This window comes from Eublepharis macularius, chromosome 7, assembly GCF_028583425.1.
Source record: "Eublepharis macularius isolate TG4126 chromosome 7, MPM_Emac_v1.0, whole genome shotgun sequence".
Classification (NCBI taxonomy): Eukaryota; Metazoa; Chordata; class Lepidosauria; order Squamata; family Eublepharidae; genus Eublepharis; species Eublepharis macularius.
In genome coordinates, this window is record NC_072796.1 from 80,820,862 (window position 1) to 80,839,434 (window position 18,573).

Below are 18,573 nucleotides of genomic sequence, written 5' to 3' on the forward strand. Positions count from 1 at the left end.
ACCTGGGAACCATCCCAATGAATCTTGCTGACGGTCCTTGATATCAGCGGGAAAGGGGGGAAGGCATAAAAGAGATGACCCCTCCAGATTAGTTGAAAGGCGTCTCCCAAGGAGTGGAGACCTAATCCCCCCCGGAACAGAACAGGGGGGGTTTCTTGTTGGATTCTGTAGCGAATAGGTCCACTTCCGGGAACCCCCACATCAGGAAGACCTTGTTCAAATAACAGTCTGTTAAAGTCCATTTGTAATTGTCCTGCACCATGCGGCTCAACTTGTCTGAAACAATGTTTGCAGTGCCGGGAATGTGCACTGCCTGGACGTGAGTGTGACTGGCCCGGGTCCATTCCCAGATGCGGATTGCCTCTTCGCACAGGACCCGCAAAGTCGTGCCACCCTGTCTGTTCAGGTAACACATGGCTGTACTGTTGTCCGTAAGGACTTGTACTGATTTCCCCTGTAGTGTATCTGTAAATGCGATAAGGGCATAATGAATGGCCTTAAGTTAATATGACTGCCCTGCTCAAAGTCAGTCCATGTGCCACGGGCCCTAAGGGATCCACATTTCGCGCCCCAGCCCACATTAGACGCATCAGTGGAAATGGTAATTTGGGCCTGTACTGGGCCAAAGGGAACACCTTGGAGGAGATTGGACTCCACGCCCCACCAACCCAGGGAACGAATGATCCCCCTAGGTATCGAGTACTTCTGGTTCTGTGAGGCTAACTCAAAGTCATGGACGGATAGGAACCACAATTGGAGTGGCCTCATATGTAAGCGGGCAAAGGGGGTGACCGCCGTAGCGGAAGCCATCAGCCCCAGTAGGCGCTGAATGGTAGCCATGGATTGGAACCTGCACCTCTTAAAAAGGGCAACCATCCTGCAGATCCTCTGCGCCCGCTCAACCGGGAGGAAACTCTTATTGGCAATTCCATCCAGCACCATACCAATAAAGGTAAGTCTCCTAGAGGGGAGAAGGGTAGATTTATCAAAATTAACAAAAAGCCCCAAACGGGAACAGGTGCGTACGACACTCTCTATCTGTGCCTGAAGGGCCTCAGCCGATGACGCAGCCAGAAGCCAGTCATCAAGATAGGGGTACACCATGCAACCCCGCTTTCTAAGGTAAGCCACCACAGTAGATATGCACTTCGTAAAGACCCTGGGGGCGGAGGACAACCCAAAGGGTAAAACCTGGTACTGGAAAACCTTGTCTCCGCAAAGGAATCAAAGGTACTTTCTATGATCTGGGTGAATAGCTATATGGAAGTATGCGTCCTTTAAGTCCAGGACAGCAAACCACATACCATCTGGCATAAGCTTTAGCACAGTGGCCAGCGTGAGCATCCTAAATTCTTTAGCCCTGACAAATTTATTCAACCTCCTCAGGTCGAGGATAGGGCGTATACCACCATCTTTTTTGTCCACCAGGAACATCCTGGAGTAAAATCCCAGAGGGGAAGCATTAGGGGGAAGAGCTTGAATTGCCCCCTTCTCTTGTAAGGCTAACACTTCGGCTTGCAATTTGTCGGAAGAGGTTTGCTGAGAAAAATCAGGTGGAGACAATTCAGGGTAACTTTCAAACTGAACTTTATAGCCAACTGAAACGATGCTCTAAACCCAACTATCATTGGTAACTTCGGCCCATGCCGGCGCAAACGTAGAAAGTCTGTCCCCAAACACCACAGACCGTCCGTCATCTAGTCAGAACTGCTTGGTCTGACCAGGGGTTTCCTTAGGAGCTGAGCCTTGCTGGCCGCGACGGGCCCTGTTATTAGGCCTCCTACGTTGATAGGGAGCAGAAGCCTGTTGGTAAGGCCTGTAGGACCCATAAGGACGATACGGGTGGAACCTTTGGTAGAGCCCCCTGTAGTTCTGGTAGGAATGGTATTGGGTGCGGTGATCAGTTGGCTGTCTGGAAGGAAGAATGCCATAGGATCTAGCCGTGAGGCGATCTTTACGCTTTTGAGACAGGTAGTCATCTGTCTTAGAGGAAAACAGGGTCTGCCCTTCGAAGGGCAGGTTCTCTACCTTATTGCATGTCTCCACAGGCAAGGCCGTGGTGCGGAGCCAGGAGTGTCTGCGCAAAACAATAGCTGACGCGAGTAATCGGGCTGCTGTATCGACAGAGTCACAGCCGGTGTTAATCTGCTGCCTAGACAGATGCAAGGCCTCATCCATAATGACTTTAGCCAAAGGCTGCTGGTCATCGGGTAACTTCTCGAGGAAGACGGCCACTCGGTTCCACAGGAAGATCTGGTACGCTCCCATGATGGCCGAGTAGTTTACCAGAAGACGGACAATGAACATAGTTTGGAAAGAAAAATATCTAGTTTTTGACCTTCCTTATCCAGTGGTGCAATATGATTACCAGGTCTGAATCTGGAGGGCAATACCTCTGCTACTAAAGTGTTTGCAGGGAGAGTAGGTAAAAAAGAAAATCACATCCACCCTCTCTGACATGGTATACACAGTACGTTTTCTCTTTTACGTGTAGATGGTGCTGCAGATGCTGGTTTCAGTCAGATGTCAGATGCTATGTCTAACAATCCCTGTAGAACAGAGAAGGCTACAGGTCCTGAGTCACTATTATACCGAGCCTTCAAAATATGATCCAATGGCTTATGATCAGAAGATATAACTTCCAATTTCAAAGATTTTGCCGTTCTGATGAGTTGCTTAGAATATAATTTAAGGTCATCCGATGGAGAGAGAGGACAATGATCTCCTACGGTTTCATCAGGGGACGGATCTGATACTACATCGGAACCACATTCAGATCTGCTAGGAGCTCAATCATCATCTGTGTTGGAGTCATGTGTGCACTCAGACAGAGACACTGGAACTGATGTTGACAAAGGGACCAGTAAGGAGCTAGAAGTTGGAACTGCAGGAGCCAATACTTGCACTTCAGATCCATGAACTGTGCATGGTTCCATGGTACCCATTGTGAGTAGAGATGGGCACGAACAGGAAAAAAAAAGAACATGATGTCCTTTGTTTGTTGCCATCTACGAACAGGGATTCATGAACAACCATGAACATGGCCCTGTTCACGAACATGTTCGTGGTTGGCTGTTCTCTGTGAGCCTGCAATAGTGGCGGGGAGTCAGGAGGGACAGAAACTGTATCATCCTCTGAAGAGAGCTCTGATTTCACTGTCCTTTCTGCAGATGAGGAAGTATGCAGAGGAGTGGAAAGAGCCAAGCCAGATGCCCTGTTGGACATGTCTCTTATGAGGCGATCTACGACCAGAAGCATTTTTACTCTCATGCTTTAGTTTCTTTTTGGCTTTTTTTTGGAGGTGGGTCCAAAGATGGAGGTGGAGCCAAAGCTGATCTTGGCTCTGAATTGGATCTGATGGTGGAATGAGTGGAACTGAAGAGGAAAAAGTGGATATTTAAGTCCTCTTCTCCATTCCCCCAAGCTTTGGAGGCTGTTCAGGAGCCCTCAAACCTTCTTGTAAAGGGCTGCCTTAAGTCTAGCCACCCATTAATTGCAAGCCTTGGTGGTGAACTGCTTGCAGACCCTGCAGGTCATGACATTGTGCCCCTCCCCCAGGCAAATAAGGCACAAATTGTGTCCATGCCACATTCACTGCATTTCTTAAAAAGTGTCATTGAAAGAAATAAATTTTTACTTATTCAACAACTTTTCTTCACAAAGACAAAGACATGCCCAGAAAAATCAGCCTGAGGTGATTTTTCTGGAGCAGAAAGCAAACATATCTAACGTCCATGGCAGTGAAGGAGAGACCCGGGAGCAACGTGCTCACCCTTGATCGCATGTTGGTTTGGGCAGGAAAGACTGGCTCGCGACAAGAGGAGTGGGGGAGCAATCAGCATGCTTAGGAAAACTCTAGAAAATCTTGTCAGACTGAACCTCCGTGGCTGGCCTGCACTGTCCCATGTGGGACAACACAGACGGCATGAAGATGAACCATAGATTTTTAAAATTTACTAAGTGAACCTCTGGGTAAGGTTCTTTATGACAATAACTAGGAAATACAAGCCATATGAACAGCCTGGTGACTCTGTGTCCCTGCTGGAAAAATATTTAAAAAGAGGGCTTTGGGAAGCTGTAGAAGTCCCCATTGTGGAGAAAGGCATGGTATAAAAGAAGTAAACATAAATAAATAAATACATACATACATACATACAATAAAATAGCCAGAACAAGCAGGGAGGCTCCAGCTATGCCAGGCTGCACCTTCATGGCTGGGCAAAGTTTTGTCTAAACTCTGTACAAATTCAGTTTAAGGGATCTACAGGTATTCCTCCACCTCACCCTTTTATTATGCGGATAATATTTAGCACAAATAATAATTTATATCCATCAGTGACTTCAAAAACTTTCACTCAAGAAAAATTATGTGGCTAGTAATCTCTATTCTGCCCTTTCTGGGCAAGGTATTTGAGAAAGTGGTTGCTGAATTCCTTCAAGTCTTTGTGGATGACATATTGGCTCTAGACCCCTTCAGTCTGATTTCAGGCCAGGTTACAGGACAGAGATGGCACTGGTGACCTTAGTTGCCCTTCTGTCTGAATATAGACAAAGGCTGTGCCTGTCTGTTGCTGTTACTAGATTTATCAGCAGCCTTTGATAAAGTGGACCAAGCCATCCTGCTGAGATGTCTGCAAGCAGAAGTTGTTACCAAGGATTGGGCTTTTGACTGCCTTAAATCATTCCTTAGGGAACATACTCAGTGAGCTTCTGTTGATGACTTCTTGTCTTCAGTGTTGGGACATCCTAGGGATATCCTAACCCCACATACTGTTTAACTTCTACATGCAGCCCTTGGGAGAGATCACTTGTGGTTTTAGAGTTGGATGTTTTAATATGCTGATGACACACAGTGCTGCTGTAGCACTCCTAAGGCAGTGCTTGGCCACTATGGTGAAACGAACAAGTGTGAACAAGTTGAAACTGAATACTGACAAGAATGAGGCGTGATGCTGGTTGGGAAGGCTGAGGTCTTGGAGGGTATTTGTGCTTCCTACATTTGATGTGCTTCAGCTGACCCTTGCAGACTTGGTTAAGAGTTAAACTGGATGCAGCATTATTGCTGTAGAAACGAGTTAATCCAATGAAAAAAATGTTTTCTTCCATTTTAATTTAGCCCAGAGAATGGCTTCCTACCTTGATATAGTCAATTTAAGGTAATACCACAGTAACCTCAAGGCAATTTTAACATGCTGTACATGGGTCCCCTCACAAAGAGCAGACTCAAGTTGAATCCAATGAAGATGAAGATCCTGTACCTAGGTTGTGGGCTATCAGGTTCGGGGATCTAGCTTCCATCCTTCAATGGGGTGCCACTTGGGTGTGGTCTAGATGTAGTCTTGAATGCCTCCTTATCAATGGAGGCCCAGATCGCAGCAGTTGCCAGATCGGAGTTTTACTATCTTCATCAGATCAGGCAGCTTGTCCCCTACTTTTTGTCCTGCTACCTGGCGACAGTGATCCATGTAATGGTGACCTCCAGGTTGGACTACTCTAACTTGTTTTATGGTAGGCTGCCCTTGGGCCTGCTCTGGAAATTACAATTGGTCCAGAATTCAGAGGTGCGTTTTTGACCGGAACTCCATTCTGGTCACGTGACACCTGTTCTGCGACAGCTGCACTGGCTCCCAGTGGAATTCTGGATCAGGTTCAAGGTTCTGACCTTTAAAGCCCTTAGTGGACTGGGACCAGCATACCTATATTCCCCGGAGGGTGCTCCGCTCAGCAGAAATACATCTACTGGTGGTCCCTGGCCCCAAGGAGGTCTGCCTTGCCTGGACCAGGGCCCGGGCCTTTTTAGCCCTGCCCTCAACCTGGTAGAACTCTGTCTGAGACAACTTGGGCCCAGTGGGATTTACTATCATTCCGCCGGCCTGTAAGATGGAGACGTTCCACCAGACCTTTGGTGGTTGAGGCAAATGGATCTCCTCTCCGACCTCCTATTGCAAGTGGGGGAGCATCCCCTCCCAGCCTCTGCTTGTTTTATTTGTTGTTTGCCATCAGCCAATGTGGGTCCTATGACTATATGCGGGATTGTGCAATGTGCACTGCTGAGGGTGGATTATGAAACTGCAACGGCTCTTTTTTGTTACCAGTTTTAATTGTTTATTTCTGTATTTCTGTATTTTATTTATTTCTGTATTTTAAATTGATGTGATCCGCTCTGATCTACTTGTGGTGAGAGCGGACTAGATTGAATAAATAAATAAATAAAATAGGAAACTCCAATTGGTTCAGGACACTGCAGTTCAAGTACTATCAGGAGCTAGTTGGAAAATGAATATTAAACCTAATCTGTGTTTGGAACATTGATTACTGGGTTCAAATTAAGATACTGGTTGTCACCACCAAAGCCCTTCATGATCTAGGCTCCACATACATCTGTAGGACTGTCTTTTCCAGTATGCTCAACTGCAGCATTTTTGCAAAACCTTTTAAAGGTGTCACCCTGTAAACAGGTAGCATCAACAGCTGCCCATACCAGAACTTTCTCTGTTATGACATACACCTTGTGGAATGGCCTGCCTGAAGAGGTCTGGGAGGATCCCAAAGTTTCTATAATTCCACAGAATATGTAAAATGAAATTATTCAGGAAAACATTTCTATAAAAGGAATAGAGCCAGAGTAATGTCTGAAATATAAGCCAATTTTCCTTTATATTCTTTACTATGTGGTCTTAACTTTGAAATCTGGTTTTATTGTACAGTTGTTTGTATAACTTTTGCATCGTTTTTAATTGTGTTATATTTTCCTTATTGCATTGTTTTTAATTGTGTAATCCCCCTTTAGTCTCAATGACAGCGGACTATGAATGAAGTACATTATAGTGTAATGCACTTTACATTCTCATTTAATCTTACTATGACCTTGACAGGTAGATTGGTATTATCCCTATATTACAGATGGGGGAAGGGGCTGAGAGAGTACCTTAGCCAAGGCCCTTATTTAGCAAGCTAATGGTTTAAGTGAGACGAGCGAGGGCTTTCCAGCTCATTCTCAAGCCACTAAGTGACAGTAGTTTGCCACAGTAGTAAGGGCAGAACAACAGCAAATGTTATAAAAATGTTATTTGGGATTACATTACAAGGCTAGAAGCATGTTCTGATTAGAAAGATGAATACAAATCAATGACAGCAGTGATACTTACATCAGCACTAACTATAGCTAGTATTAACAGGCACTACTTCAGTTTCTTGCCTCTTTAAAAAATCATAAAGAAACCAGTACAATAAATATGGTGCACTTTTTATTCTATTTACAGCACGTGTTATAAATATAATACATTTCTGAAAAGCTTAATTAATGGTTACTTTTTAGAGAGATCAACTGAATTATTATAGTTACATAATAAAGTGAATAAGTTTAAATGACAAACATTTCATGGTTGTGAAATAGTGCATTTTGTACTGAGATGAATGAAGATATTCACTGGTTTCAAAAATTATTTGAAAATATTTGAGTTGAAGTTATATGCAAGTTATAAGGAGAACCAGCTATCGGAACATGACAAAATCCCATCTTATTTTTAAAGTAAAAATAAAAAACGGGATAGGCTTCATATTTTATATCCTAGTGAACTTCACAGAAACAATGGAATCACCAAAATGGCTTTGGAGCAAAAATGCCAACAAAGATCTTTGTCCTAAGTTGCCGAATACAGCCACAAATATTAACACATGCTGTAATGTTTCAACAGCAGTAAAGCTGCATTTTGACAGAGTTGACAGTATATAAGGATTTCCCAATTCTGTTATGAGGAGTCAAAGTTGTATTAGGAGTATTTGTATTTAACATATGAAATACTTGAAAAAAGGATATCAACTTTAAATCCAACGTGCCTGGCATTATGAAACAGAAGTAGACAAGCAGTCTTAGAACGTTGGTATTTTATCTACATCTTTTACACGTCAAGGTTGAAAAGTTCAAAAAAATGCAGTAAATAACAGAATTTTCTTTCTTTTTTGGTTTTTGAGATAATCCCGCAGCAAGTCAAATGCTGTTAATGATAATCAGTGCTGGCATTGAGTTTTGTTGACTTGTTTCAAACAAAGTAACATGGTCCGAAAGCTTGGCAAATACTCGTGGGGTTCCAAGGTTATAAACTCCTGTATGTACAAAACAAGCCTTTAACTGCAGACTAGATACCTCCAGACTTTTCAGCTGAAGTTTGTACTGGGTTTGCCCAAGCCATGTAAATGAGCCATGAATTTCATGCATTTCTGGACTGAAAAACAGAAGGAACAAAAGTCACATTTCTCGTACTTATGTCGGAGAGCATTAGTACAAACCCACAGCCCATTCCAAGTGACTACGCCCCAAGACCTTCACCGCACCATATTAGGATAAAATACAACCAACTGAACTTAAAGCAAATAGCCAATGAGGAAAGGGAGAGAGGACACATGCACCTACAAGTGCATGCACTCCAAAACATTTAATTACTTTTATTGCTGCAATTTGCTTGAAGAATTCAATTGGCATTACTGTAAATTCATCACTTTTAGCACATTATTTCCCCCTATTTCACAAATTTATGAATGGATGCTCATGCAAAACTAATACTTGTTAAGTACCCAACTATCCTGATCCTGCAATTGTGGTGAAATGGCAGAGGGGGATGCTTGGGGGTGTATTTCTTGGCTGAATGAGTATAGGCACCATCTTCCCCAATATATGACTAGTACTGCCTGAGATCATGGCAGCATGTATGGTTTTCTCCTCAACTGTATTATCACAACTCTGTGAAGTATGTTAGGCTGAGAGAGAATGAATGGCCCAAGGTGTCCCAGTGAATTTCATGGCAAGCGGGTTTAGTCCAACAGTCTAACAAATACACCACAAATAAAATAGGAGATTGTGTACTGGACAACACCAGACAAATTAATCCCTTAAACTCCAACAATTTCAATATTAGCTGAATTTGTCATATGCAACATTTTGCACTCATTTAAAAACTGGCAATCTAATCTTTAATATATACATTTTAACAGACCTTTGATTCAAGTAGGGGTATTTAGAAAAACACCTCAAGAGTGCAAAACCCTGTAAAAACAACTACAATTTACAAAGATTCTGTGCAAATGGTTTCCAAGCTGTAAGGTTTTAATAACAACAACAACATTTTGGTAATCAGCCAAAATTCATGCTGGGCATGACTCTGTCCCTTCCCCTAAGAGGTGAGTTTGGCTGATATCATGTACAAGCCCTAGTATTGTAAGCCCTAGACTGCAAGCCCTAGACTTCTCTTGCAGCACTGGCTTTAGAGAGACTTTGAAAACTACCAAATAGTTTCCAAAGTAGTGATGCTCACTCCACAGCTCACATAGAGCCCCATTTGCAATTACCATCCATCAAGAGTCACATGACTACTGTATGGCCTGTTTACCACCCCAAACTTGTGCACGTGTCCACACACACAAATATCACTATTTAATATTAAACATATAACTATAAATGTTTTCATTACCAGAATACGTATGAACATGTCTGAAACTAGAGACTCACTAGTCTCCAGGGAAAAAGTCAATTATATTATAGAAATTTTAATAATACAGAAATTTTAATAAAGTGCAAGTGCTAACTAAGTTCAAATTGATTGTGAAAATTCATAAGCTATTCAATGTACAAACATCATACATCTATAAATTCCCATTTCAGATTACAATGATATAATTAATACATGAATATGGACAATAAATAACAGACACACTAATCTGTCAGGTGGAATACAATAAACAACCGACACACTAATAGCCCGAACTATTCCACTGCAGCATGCACTTTCATACAAGTGCATTGTAGAAGAAACCTACAATTGTATTCCACCTGACAGATTAGTGTGTCTGTTATTTATTGTCCATGTATTAATATATCATTGTAATCTGAAGCGGGAATTTATAGATGTATGATGTTTGTACACTGATAGCTTATGAATTTTCACAATCAATTTGCACTTAGTTAGCACTTGCACTTCATTAAAATTTCTATATTATTAAAATTTCTATAATATAATTGACTTTTTCCCTGGAGACTAGCGAGTCTCTAGTTTCAGGCATTTTTCTAGGGTGGCTCCCCTGTAATTATTCCTACGTTTGAACATGTAGCAATTACATAATCACCAGGAGATGCATGCATGCCTGTCAGCCTGCCTCCCCCATTCCTGGATGCCTTTTCCCCCACCAGCCAGGTGAGAAACAGCAGTGGGTGGCAGCTGGAGGTGAGGTCTTCCACCACAGCAGGGGGACCTTCTGCCATAGCAGGAGTCGTGGTAACCCTGCTCCCAAGCCAATGAGTATCACTGCACCAAAGTCTCTTCTTAAGAAGGAGAGCCTGTCCTTTCTATAGGCTCAGGAGAACAGAGAGGAATTTCCCCTGGTACTCTACTCTTGCCATACTAAAAGACACACTTGACAGACACTAGCAAATTTCTTGGCACTTGTTAACACATAGGGAGAGTTTGTGCTCTAAAAAATAATGTCCTTTATTAAAATAAAACTTCAGTTTTAGGACATTACCTTGTTGTTTTATGTCGCAGATCGATGATCACATCAACATCAGCCTGAGAACAATTTGAAAGTAGGAGAGTGACTGGGACCACACAAAGGCTGCAAAAGAAAAGTGCAGTTATTAGCTCTGTAATACTTAATCTGGCTTCATTGTAGAACACACTACTTAACTTTTTATTTTATATAAGTGAAATATGTGTGAATACATATGACTTATGGCCAATACCTGTGTTACTCCAATGCTTAGTAAACAAATGCCAATATTCATTTTAAAAGGTTATAATTCTGTGGTTCTTCCTTAGGAATTATAAAAAGATATTCACTTAGCCCATGATCACTTATATACTTCAATCATGCGCTCACTGTAAGAGCGTCATATTCCTGCAAATGCTAGGCATAGAGATTCAAGTTGCACTTAGAGGAGGAAGAGTTTGAGCTACCAAAGGAAGGAGGACTAGATGGAAATTGCCCCTCCTCTATGCTTCTGTGCAAATATTAGGTGGGATCCATAGTCATGCTTCCCTTCTTCCCACTTGAGACTCAAAGCAGCTCACAAAACAATGACAAAACATTAAAACAGTTCCCTGACAGTTCCTGCTTCATTTTATTTTGTAAGAGAGAGAGAGAGAGAGAGAGAGAGAGAGAGAGAGAGAGAGAGAGAGCATGATTTACAAAGCTACTTTGGGCAGGTGTCTGGAAAGCAATCATATACCTCCCCTCACAACCAAAATCTGGTTCTGATCATTGCCTCAGAATATGTATCAAAAATCCACACAATGGGGTCATGTAAATATGAGGGGGCTTTTTATTTACAAAGAAATGTGATTTTTAAAAGCCAAACAACAGACAAGCAATATCCGCACAACAGCAGATATTGCAACTCCAAAAAATGCTGAATAAGCTCCCAAGAGATCTCAATAGTAACTTGGCTGGAGCAGGCCAATAATGAGTAGGGGAGGGAGATTTGGAATGAAAAGTGTACAAGACATACTTTCTTTTCCAAGTTTCTGGTCCACGTTTCCTCCAGTGCTACTGACCAGGTGATGGGGGATTGGGCTTGGAGCAGAAGCACGTCCTGCATACATTCAGCTCCAAGCCCAGCTATCCCTCTTCTAATCAGCTGGCTGGTGATGGCTCAAGCAGAATGGCTCGGAGCAGAATGTGTCCCATGTGTTTCTGACACCAAGCCTCCCACCCTTGGCCACTGCTAGCCAGCTAAATGCATAGATTAGAAAATACACCCAGTATATTTTCTGTACTATACCAAGAAGACCCTCTTCCCCATGACTTGGCCAGGCTTATCACAGCATGGGCCACAGGAGCCAACAAGGCAGGTGAGAATCTGATGTCTCTTTTATGGCGTTTTATGTTTTTTAATGCAGTGTACTTTGTAATCGGCCCCAAGCAGGTTTTCTGGAGAGGCAGCATAGGAATTTTATAAATAAATAAATTAAAACCCAATCATATTCAAACCTTTTCTGATGAAATGAATGATTAAAGGTTTCTGGATAATGAAGACTAGTCTTAATAAGGCTGGACAGTTGATCTGGAGATGGCTTTACAGGTCCTGATGGGCATTCTGGTCGAAAAAAATGGAAGAGAGCCATCTCTGGAGACTCCTGAAACAAAAAATATTGAAGTAATTTCTTTAAAATTGAGAAGCAATCACTCGAGAAATGAAAATTAGAACTCATCATGATTTCATCTTTAATTGCTCTGGGGTAGGGCAGCCTTTTGAGATGGGAAGGTATCTCCTATAACACCACACAGCAGCAACAAAAGAAGGGCTTTCCCTTATCACCCAGACCAAGCACAGCAAAGCCATATTTGAATGAAGCCTACTGAGTAGAAAGTCCGGAGTGGAACTCAATCAATGGTCTAGTTTCTACCTGTTCAGGCCATCTATCACTGTGTTCTCCGTTCCAGCTAAGTGTTCTACTTTGACTATAAGTAGACTTCTACCCAGTTCAAAATCTCTGAGATCTCCTTGGGCAGTGAGCTAGAACTTGTGCCTCCCTATATCACTATATATATGCCTTGTCTGAGGTATTGTCTGTCTTAATCAACACTGCTTTATTCCTTAGATACTTAGGTACTTAGGCACTCCAAGCCTGACATTAGCATGGTTTTGTCTGGGTTGATTACAAATGTATGATTCTGAAGAATCATAACAATAGTAAGCAAAACTTAGAACTCCCTCTTAACAGCTGGGCAACCTTACAAATACAAAAAAAGACAACTCCTTTGGGGATGTAGGTAGGCTACATCCTACTTCCCAGGGTGTGATCACCCTGGGAAGGAGGTGAGGTTGAATGGCAAGGCACTAGAAATGGCCCTTTGGTTATGTGAATCAGAGGAAACCTCTGCACAGCTTCTGGACTGGGATATGAAGATATGCCTCAGAGATCTATGAAGAAATCGTTGTGTTAAATGGCCAAGGTGATTGATTTGAGGATTTGTGGAAACACAACTCTTGATCAGTGGTTGTGCCATTTCAGATCAAGGATTACTCCAGTGTTTTCTTGAGGACAATGAAAAAACTTGAAGAAAACAGAGTTGCGCTTACCGTAACTACTGTTCATTGACGTCTTCTGTGCAGACACACATGGGACTGCGCCTGTGCAGGCCTGCCGACCGGATTTTTTTTTTCTAGCCAACGTCCACTAGGGGGCGCACGTACGCACCAATGCGCATGCGCGGCTTTTCCCGCCCGAGCGACATTGGGCGACGTCACCCCCTTCCCCTCAGTTTCTCCTTTGCCGCCAAATGCCTTCACATTATCTGGAAGAACACAGCGGGGTAGGAGGGAGGGTTGTGTGTCTGCACAGAAGACGTCAATGAACAGTAGTTACGGTAAGCACAACTCTGTTTTCACTGTCCGTCTTCTGTGCAGCCCCACATGGGAGACTCACAAGCCACTTACCCAGGAGGTGGGCATGTGTTCTCATTGAAAAAGAGACTGAAGCACTGCTTGACCAACAGCAGCCTCTTTCCTTTCCCACACATCTAGTGCATAATGCTTAGCAAACGTGTCAGAAGATGACCACGTTGCAGCCCTGCAGATGTCTTGCAAGGGCACGCCCCTAAGGAAGGCCGCAGAGGCAGCTTGCGCTCTGGTGGAATGAGCTTTAACTTCCAAAGGGCAAGGTAACTTAGCATGCGAGTAGCAAGCCCTAACAGTCTGAGTAACCCAGCGGGAAATTGACTGAGCTGTAGCAGCTTTTCCCTTCCTGGGCCCATAATAGCACACAAACAGTTGTTTGGCACATCTAAACTGCGAAGTACGTTGAAGGTAAAATAAAATAGCCCTTCTCACATCCAAGGAATGTAGGGCCCTTTCAGAATTATTAGTAGGGTCAGGAAAGAATACGGGCAGGACAATGTCCTGTGAGGTATGAAATTGAGTGGAGACTTTAGGTCTGAAGTGAAGGTCAGGTCTCAGAACCACTTTATTTTGATGGACCTTCAAAAAGAGCGGATCCCACCTTAGAACCACCAACTCGCTAACTCTGCGGGCAGATGTAATGGCTATCAAGAAAGCCACTTTCCAGAACAACCATCTTAATTCACAAGTAGCCAGTGGTTTGAAGGGCGATTTCATAAGCCCCGCCAATACTACTTGCAGTGACCATTGGGGAACAATCTCCTTGACTTGTGGAAACATATTATACAACCCTTTTAAAAAAGATTTCGACAAACTGTGGGAGAAAACCGTTTTCCCATTTATCTTAGGGTGGAAGGCTGAAATAGCTGCCAAATAAACTTTAATAGAGGAATTAGAGAGTCCCCCATCCTTTAGAGACAGAAGGAACTCAAACACAGATGACAGATGGCAATCCCAAACATTCACCCCTTTGTCATTAGCCCAGGCTTCAAAACGCTTCCATTTAGCAGAGTATGACCTGCGAGTAGTGTCCCTACGTGCATTCAGCAAAATCTCAGCTACTCTGTCAGACATCCCTTCCGACCCAGAATGTGCCAAGCAGAGAGGCTCAGTTTGGGCAGGTCGTGATACCAAACCCCTTTGTCGGACAGAAGGTCCGGGTTCAGAGTGAACCGATAATATGACCCCTGTGAAAGCTGCATGACATGTTGGAACCAAGCTTGTCTGGGCCAAAAGGGTGTCACTAGAATCATGTGAGGCCCATCCCTCTGAATTTTGCTGATGACTCGAGACAACAGCGGGAACGGAGGGAAGGCATAAAACAGGTGCCCTGTCCAGCGTATCTGGAACGCGTCCCCGAGGGAGTGGTGACCTAGACCTCCCCTGGAGCAAAATCGTGGGGCCTTCTTGTTGTCCTCCGATGCAAAGAGGTCTATGTGTGGGGACCCCCAGTCCAAAAAGATGGCGTTCAGGTAGCCGTCTGCTATGGTCCATTCGTAGCTGTCGGATCGCATACGACTCAGTTTGTCTGCGATGACATTGGTGGTGCCAGGAATATGGACCGCATGAATGAACACGCCTCTGTCCATGGCCCATTCCCAAATCCGAACGGCCTCGTCTCAGAGGGCCTTGGAGGTAGTGCCCCCTTGCTTGTTCAGGTAGAACATCGTGGTGCAATTGTCCATGAGTACCTGAACGGATTTCTGCTGCAGCGTGTCTGCGAACGCAATAAGGGCATAACGGATCGCTCTCAATTCTAGCAGGTTAATGTGATCCTCCCTTTCCTGCTCCGACCAAACCCCACGTGCCCTAAGGGCTCCACACTGGGCTCCCCATCCTATCGCAGAGGCATCAGTCGAGATTGTGATCTCGGTTTGGATGGACCCAAATGCAATACCCCCAAGGAGGTTAGTCTCGTCAAGCCACCATCGTAAGGTACGGAGAACGCCTCTAGGGATGGAGTACCGCTTGTTCTGGGATTCGTGTTCAAAATCATGAACAGATAGGAACCACAGCTGGAGAGGTCACATATGCAACCAGGCCATAGGGGTAACTGCCGTAGAAGAGGCCATAAGGCCTAGCAGTCTCTGGATAGCGGTAACCGACTGGAACCTACATCTCGAAAAGAGATTCACCATCCTGCCAATCTTTAGTGCACGTTCACTGGGCAGAAAACCTTTATTTACATTGCCATCCAGTTCCATACCGATAAACAGTATTCTCCTGGACGGGGTAAGGTTAGATTTTCTGAGGTTAACCAAAAGTCCTAACCTGGAGCAGGTGAGCATCACCTTATTAATTTGGGCCAGGAGTGCATCAGCAGAGGGTGCTGCCAAAAGCCAATCATCAAGATAGGGATAGATGGTACAACCCTGTTCCCTCAAGTATGCCACTACAACAGCCATACATTTAGAAAAAACCCGGGGGGCTGTTGACAATCCAAAAGGGAGTACCTGATAATGGTAGGCCTTACTGTTACAAAGGAACCTGAGGTGTTTCCTATGACTAGGGTGGATGGCAATGTGGAAGTATGCGTCCCTGAGATCCAGGACGGCGAACCACATGTCCTCAGGCATTAACTGGAGGACTGTATTTAAGGTAAGCATCCTGAACCGCTTAACGAGAATGAATTTATTCAATTCTCTTAGGTCTAAGATGGGTCGCACACCTCCATCCTTCTTGTCTACAAGGAACATCCTAGAGTAAAAACCCAAGAGGGGGTCCTGAGGGAGTACTTCCTGTACGGCCCCCTTCTCCAGCAGCGCTACAACCTCAGCCTGTAACTTATCAGAAGAGGACTGTGCTGAGTGATCAGGAAGAGACAACACTGGGTAAACATCAAACTGAATTTTATAACCAACTGTAACAATGTTAAGCACCCAACTATCAGTGGTAATCTCTGCCCATGCTGAGGCAAACTGAGCCAACCTGTTACTAAACACGACAGATTGTTCAAATTCTAGTCAGAACTGTTTAGGTTGAATTGCTGACTCTTTGGCATCGTGGGCTTGTTGACCGCGATGTGGGCGGTAGCTAGACCTCCGGTGCTGGAAAGAGCTTGCAGGCGGCTGGAACTGCCTGTAGGACCCATAGCGTGGATACGGTTGATATCTCTGCTGTCGACCACGATAGCCCTGCGAGGAACGATACTGGAATCGATTCTCGGTGAATGGCCTGGTTGGGAGAATACCGTAGGAACAGGCTGTCTGCCGATCTTTACGTTTCTGCGACAGGTATTCATCCGTTTTAGATGAGAACAGAGACTGACCCTCAAAGGGCAGATTTTCCACTTTATTTCATGTCTCGACAGGCAGTGCAGTTGTGCGAAGCCACGAGTGTCTGCGGAGCACAATGGATGATGCCAATGCTCTTGCAGAGGTGTCAACTGTGTCGCGGCCAGCATTTATCTGTTGTCGCGATAGTCGTAGGGCCTCATCCAGCACCACCATTGCCAACACCCTCTGGTCTGCCGGAAGCTTTTCCATGAAGACTGCCATGCGATTCCATAGGAAAATCTGATAGGCACCCATGATGGCCAAGTAGTTAGAGATCTTGAGTGTCAGGGCAGCAGAGGAATATAATTTCTTGCCAAACGAATCGAGCTTCCTGCTCTTTGTCGATGGGTACAGCATAGGACCCCTGGCGTTGACGGGTCTGCATCTCCTCAGTGATGAGGGAAGAAGGCGGTGGATGTGCAAAGAGATACGTACAGATATCATCCCTTGTCTTATACAGAGCTTCTAATTTACGAGATGTTGGGTAAATGGAAGCCGGTTTGTCACAGATTGCAGTAATGATTTCCACCAAACCTTCAGTAAACGGGAATGCAATGGTTGGAGGATTCCCAGACTGGACATACTGCAGGATCTTATCCTTTGGTTTCGGGTCTACAGCCGAAATCTCAATGTCCAAAGAACGGGCCATTCGGATCATCTTCTCAGTATAGAGCCGGTAATCTTCCGAAGGCGAAATACGACCAGTCCCAATAATGATGTCATCAGGTGACGGGTCAGATGGAGGGCTAGGGCTTGGACCTTGGTAAGGCTCAGGCTGCCGGTAGGGCGAAGCATGCCCGGGAGAACCATAGTGGGAGAACTCACTCCGAGCGTCACCCCAATATTCTCTTCCAAAGGATGGAGAATAGGATCCGTGAGACCTCGCATAAAGGGAGCCCTCCCTGTCATATCCACTTCTAGGCCATCGATAAGGTAGATCCTCTCTACCAGCGTAGTCACCAGAAGACCGCTTATGGGCCACACGAGGTGGAGCGTCGGGCAGGTCATTGTCACCATCAGAGGAATGGTACGACGGAGACGACAGGTGCGGTGAAGGAGTCATGGGCTTCTCCCAGAGCACCTCATCAGTTTGGACGGAAGTCGATTGTCTGTGCTTCGACTTCCTTTTGGCCTTCTTCTCGCCCTTGGAGGCTAAGCCCTGATCGGTGCTTCGACTCAGGTCCATCGGATCCGGCGGTGTCAAAGTAGGCAACGGATCCGAAGCCTTCGGTTCCGACCTGGTACTAGGTTTCGGAACGAGGCTGAGGCGAGTCGGCTCTGTATGCTTCGGAACCGATGATGTTGGTTCCGCCGGCGTCAGATCCGATGGTTCAGGAGCCGATCTGGCCAGGATGTTCGGATCCGATGAAGTTCTCTGCACCTTCGGAGCCGGTGTGGAGGGCGGTTCCGACCTCGTCGGGGACTTGGAGCGGTGTCGCCGCTTCCGAGTTGGATCCAACTTCGGGGTCTGATGCTTACGATCCGAAGCGGAGCCCGAAGCATCCTTCGGATCCGAGGTCGGAGTCGGGGCTGGTCGGATCCAATCTGGCGAGCGGGAGCGAGAGGTGGAAGCGGAGCTTCCGAGGTGGTCAGATTGTCCGACCACCGAAGGGGTTTTGGCCGTCCGACTAACTGGCGGTGGCCCCCCAGGGGTATCAGGGCTCCCGATGCCCGCATAGCCCTCCTCCAAAGCAAGGCATTCAACCTGTTCACCCTCTCAGCCCTGGCCTTAGGCGTGAACCGTTGACAATGCTCACATCTCTCAACGATGTGTCCTTCACCCAAGCACTCGAGGCAAACGGAATGACCATCCGTTCTCGTCATTTTCGTCGAACAGGTCGAACAGCGCTTAAACTGCGACTTCTCAGACATACTTGACAGAAAGAATGAACAATCTCTCTCTCAAAA

General features: G+C 45.0%; 1 protein-coding gene across 9 annotated transcripts in view; it reads right to left on the minus strand.

Annotated features, from left to right (window-relative positions):
* Positions 1-7,225: 7,225 nt before the first annotated feature.
* TRAPPC8 (trafficking protein particle complex subunit 8) overlaps positions 7,226-18,573 on the minus strand; it is a 94,611-nt gene continuing 83,263 nt past the window's right edge. For all 9 annotated transcript variants that reach the window (XM_054984374.1, XM_054984376.1, XM_054984373.1 and 6 more), the window contains 3 exons: positions 11,980-12,125; positions 10,516-10,605; positions 7,226-8,225 (listed from right to left, as the gene is read on the minus strand). In XM_054984374.1, coding sequence (XP_054840349.1) covers positions 7,991-8,225; positions 10,516-10,605; positions 11,980-12,125 — 471 coding nt within the window. In that variant the 3' untranslated portion in view covers positions 7,226-7,990. The remainder of the gene's footprint in view (positions 8,226-10,515; positions 10,606-11,979; positions 12,126-18,573) is intronic.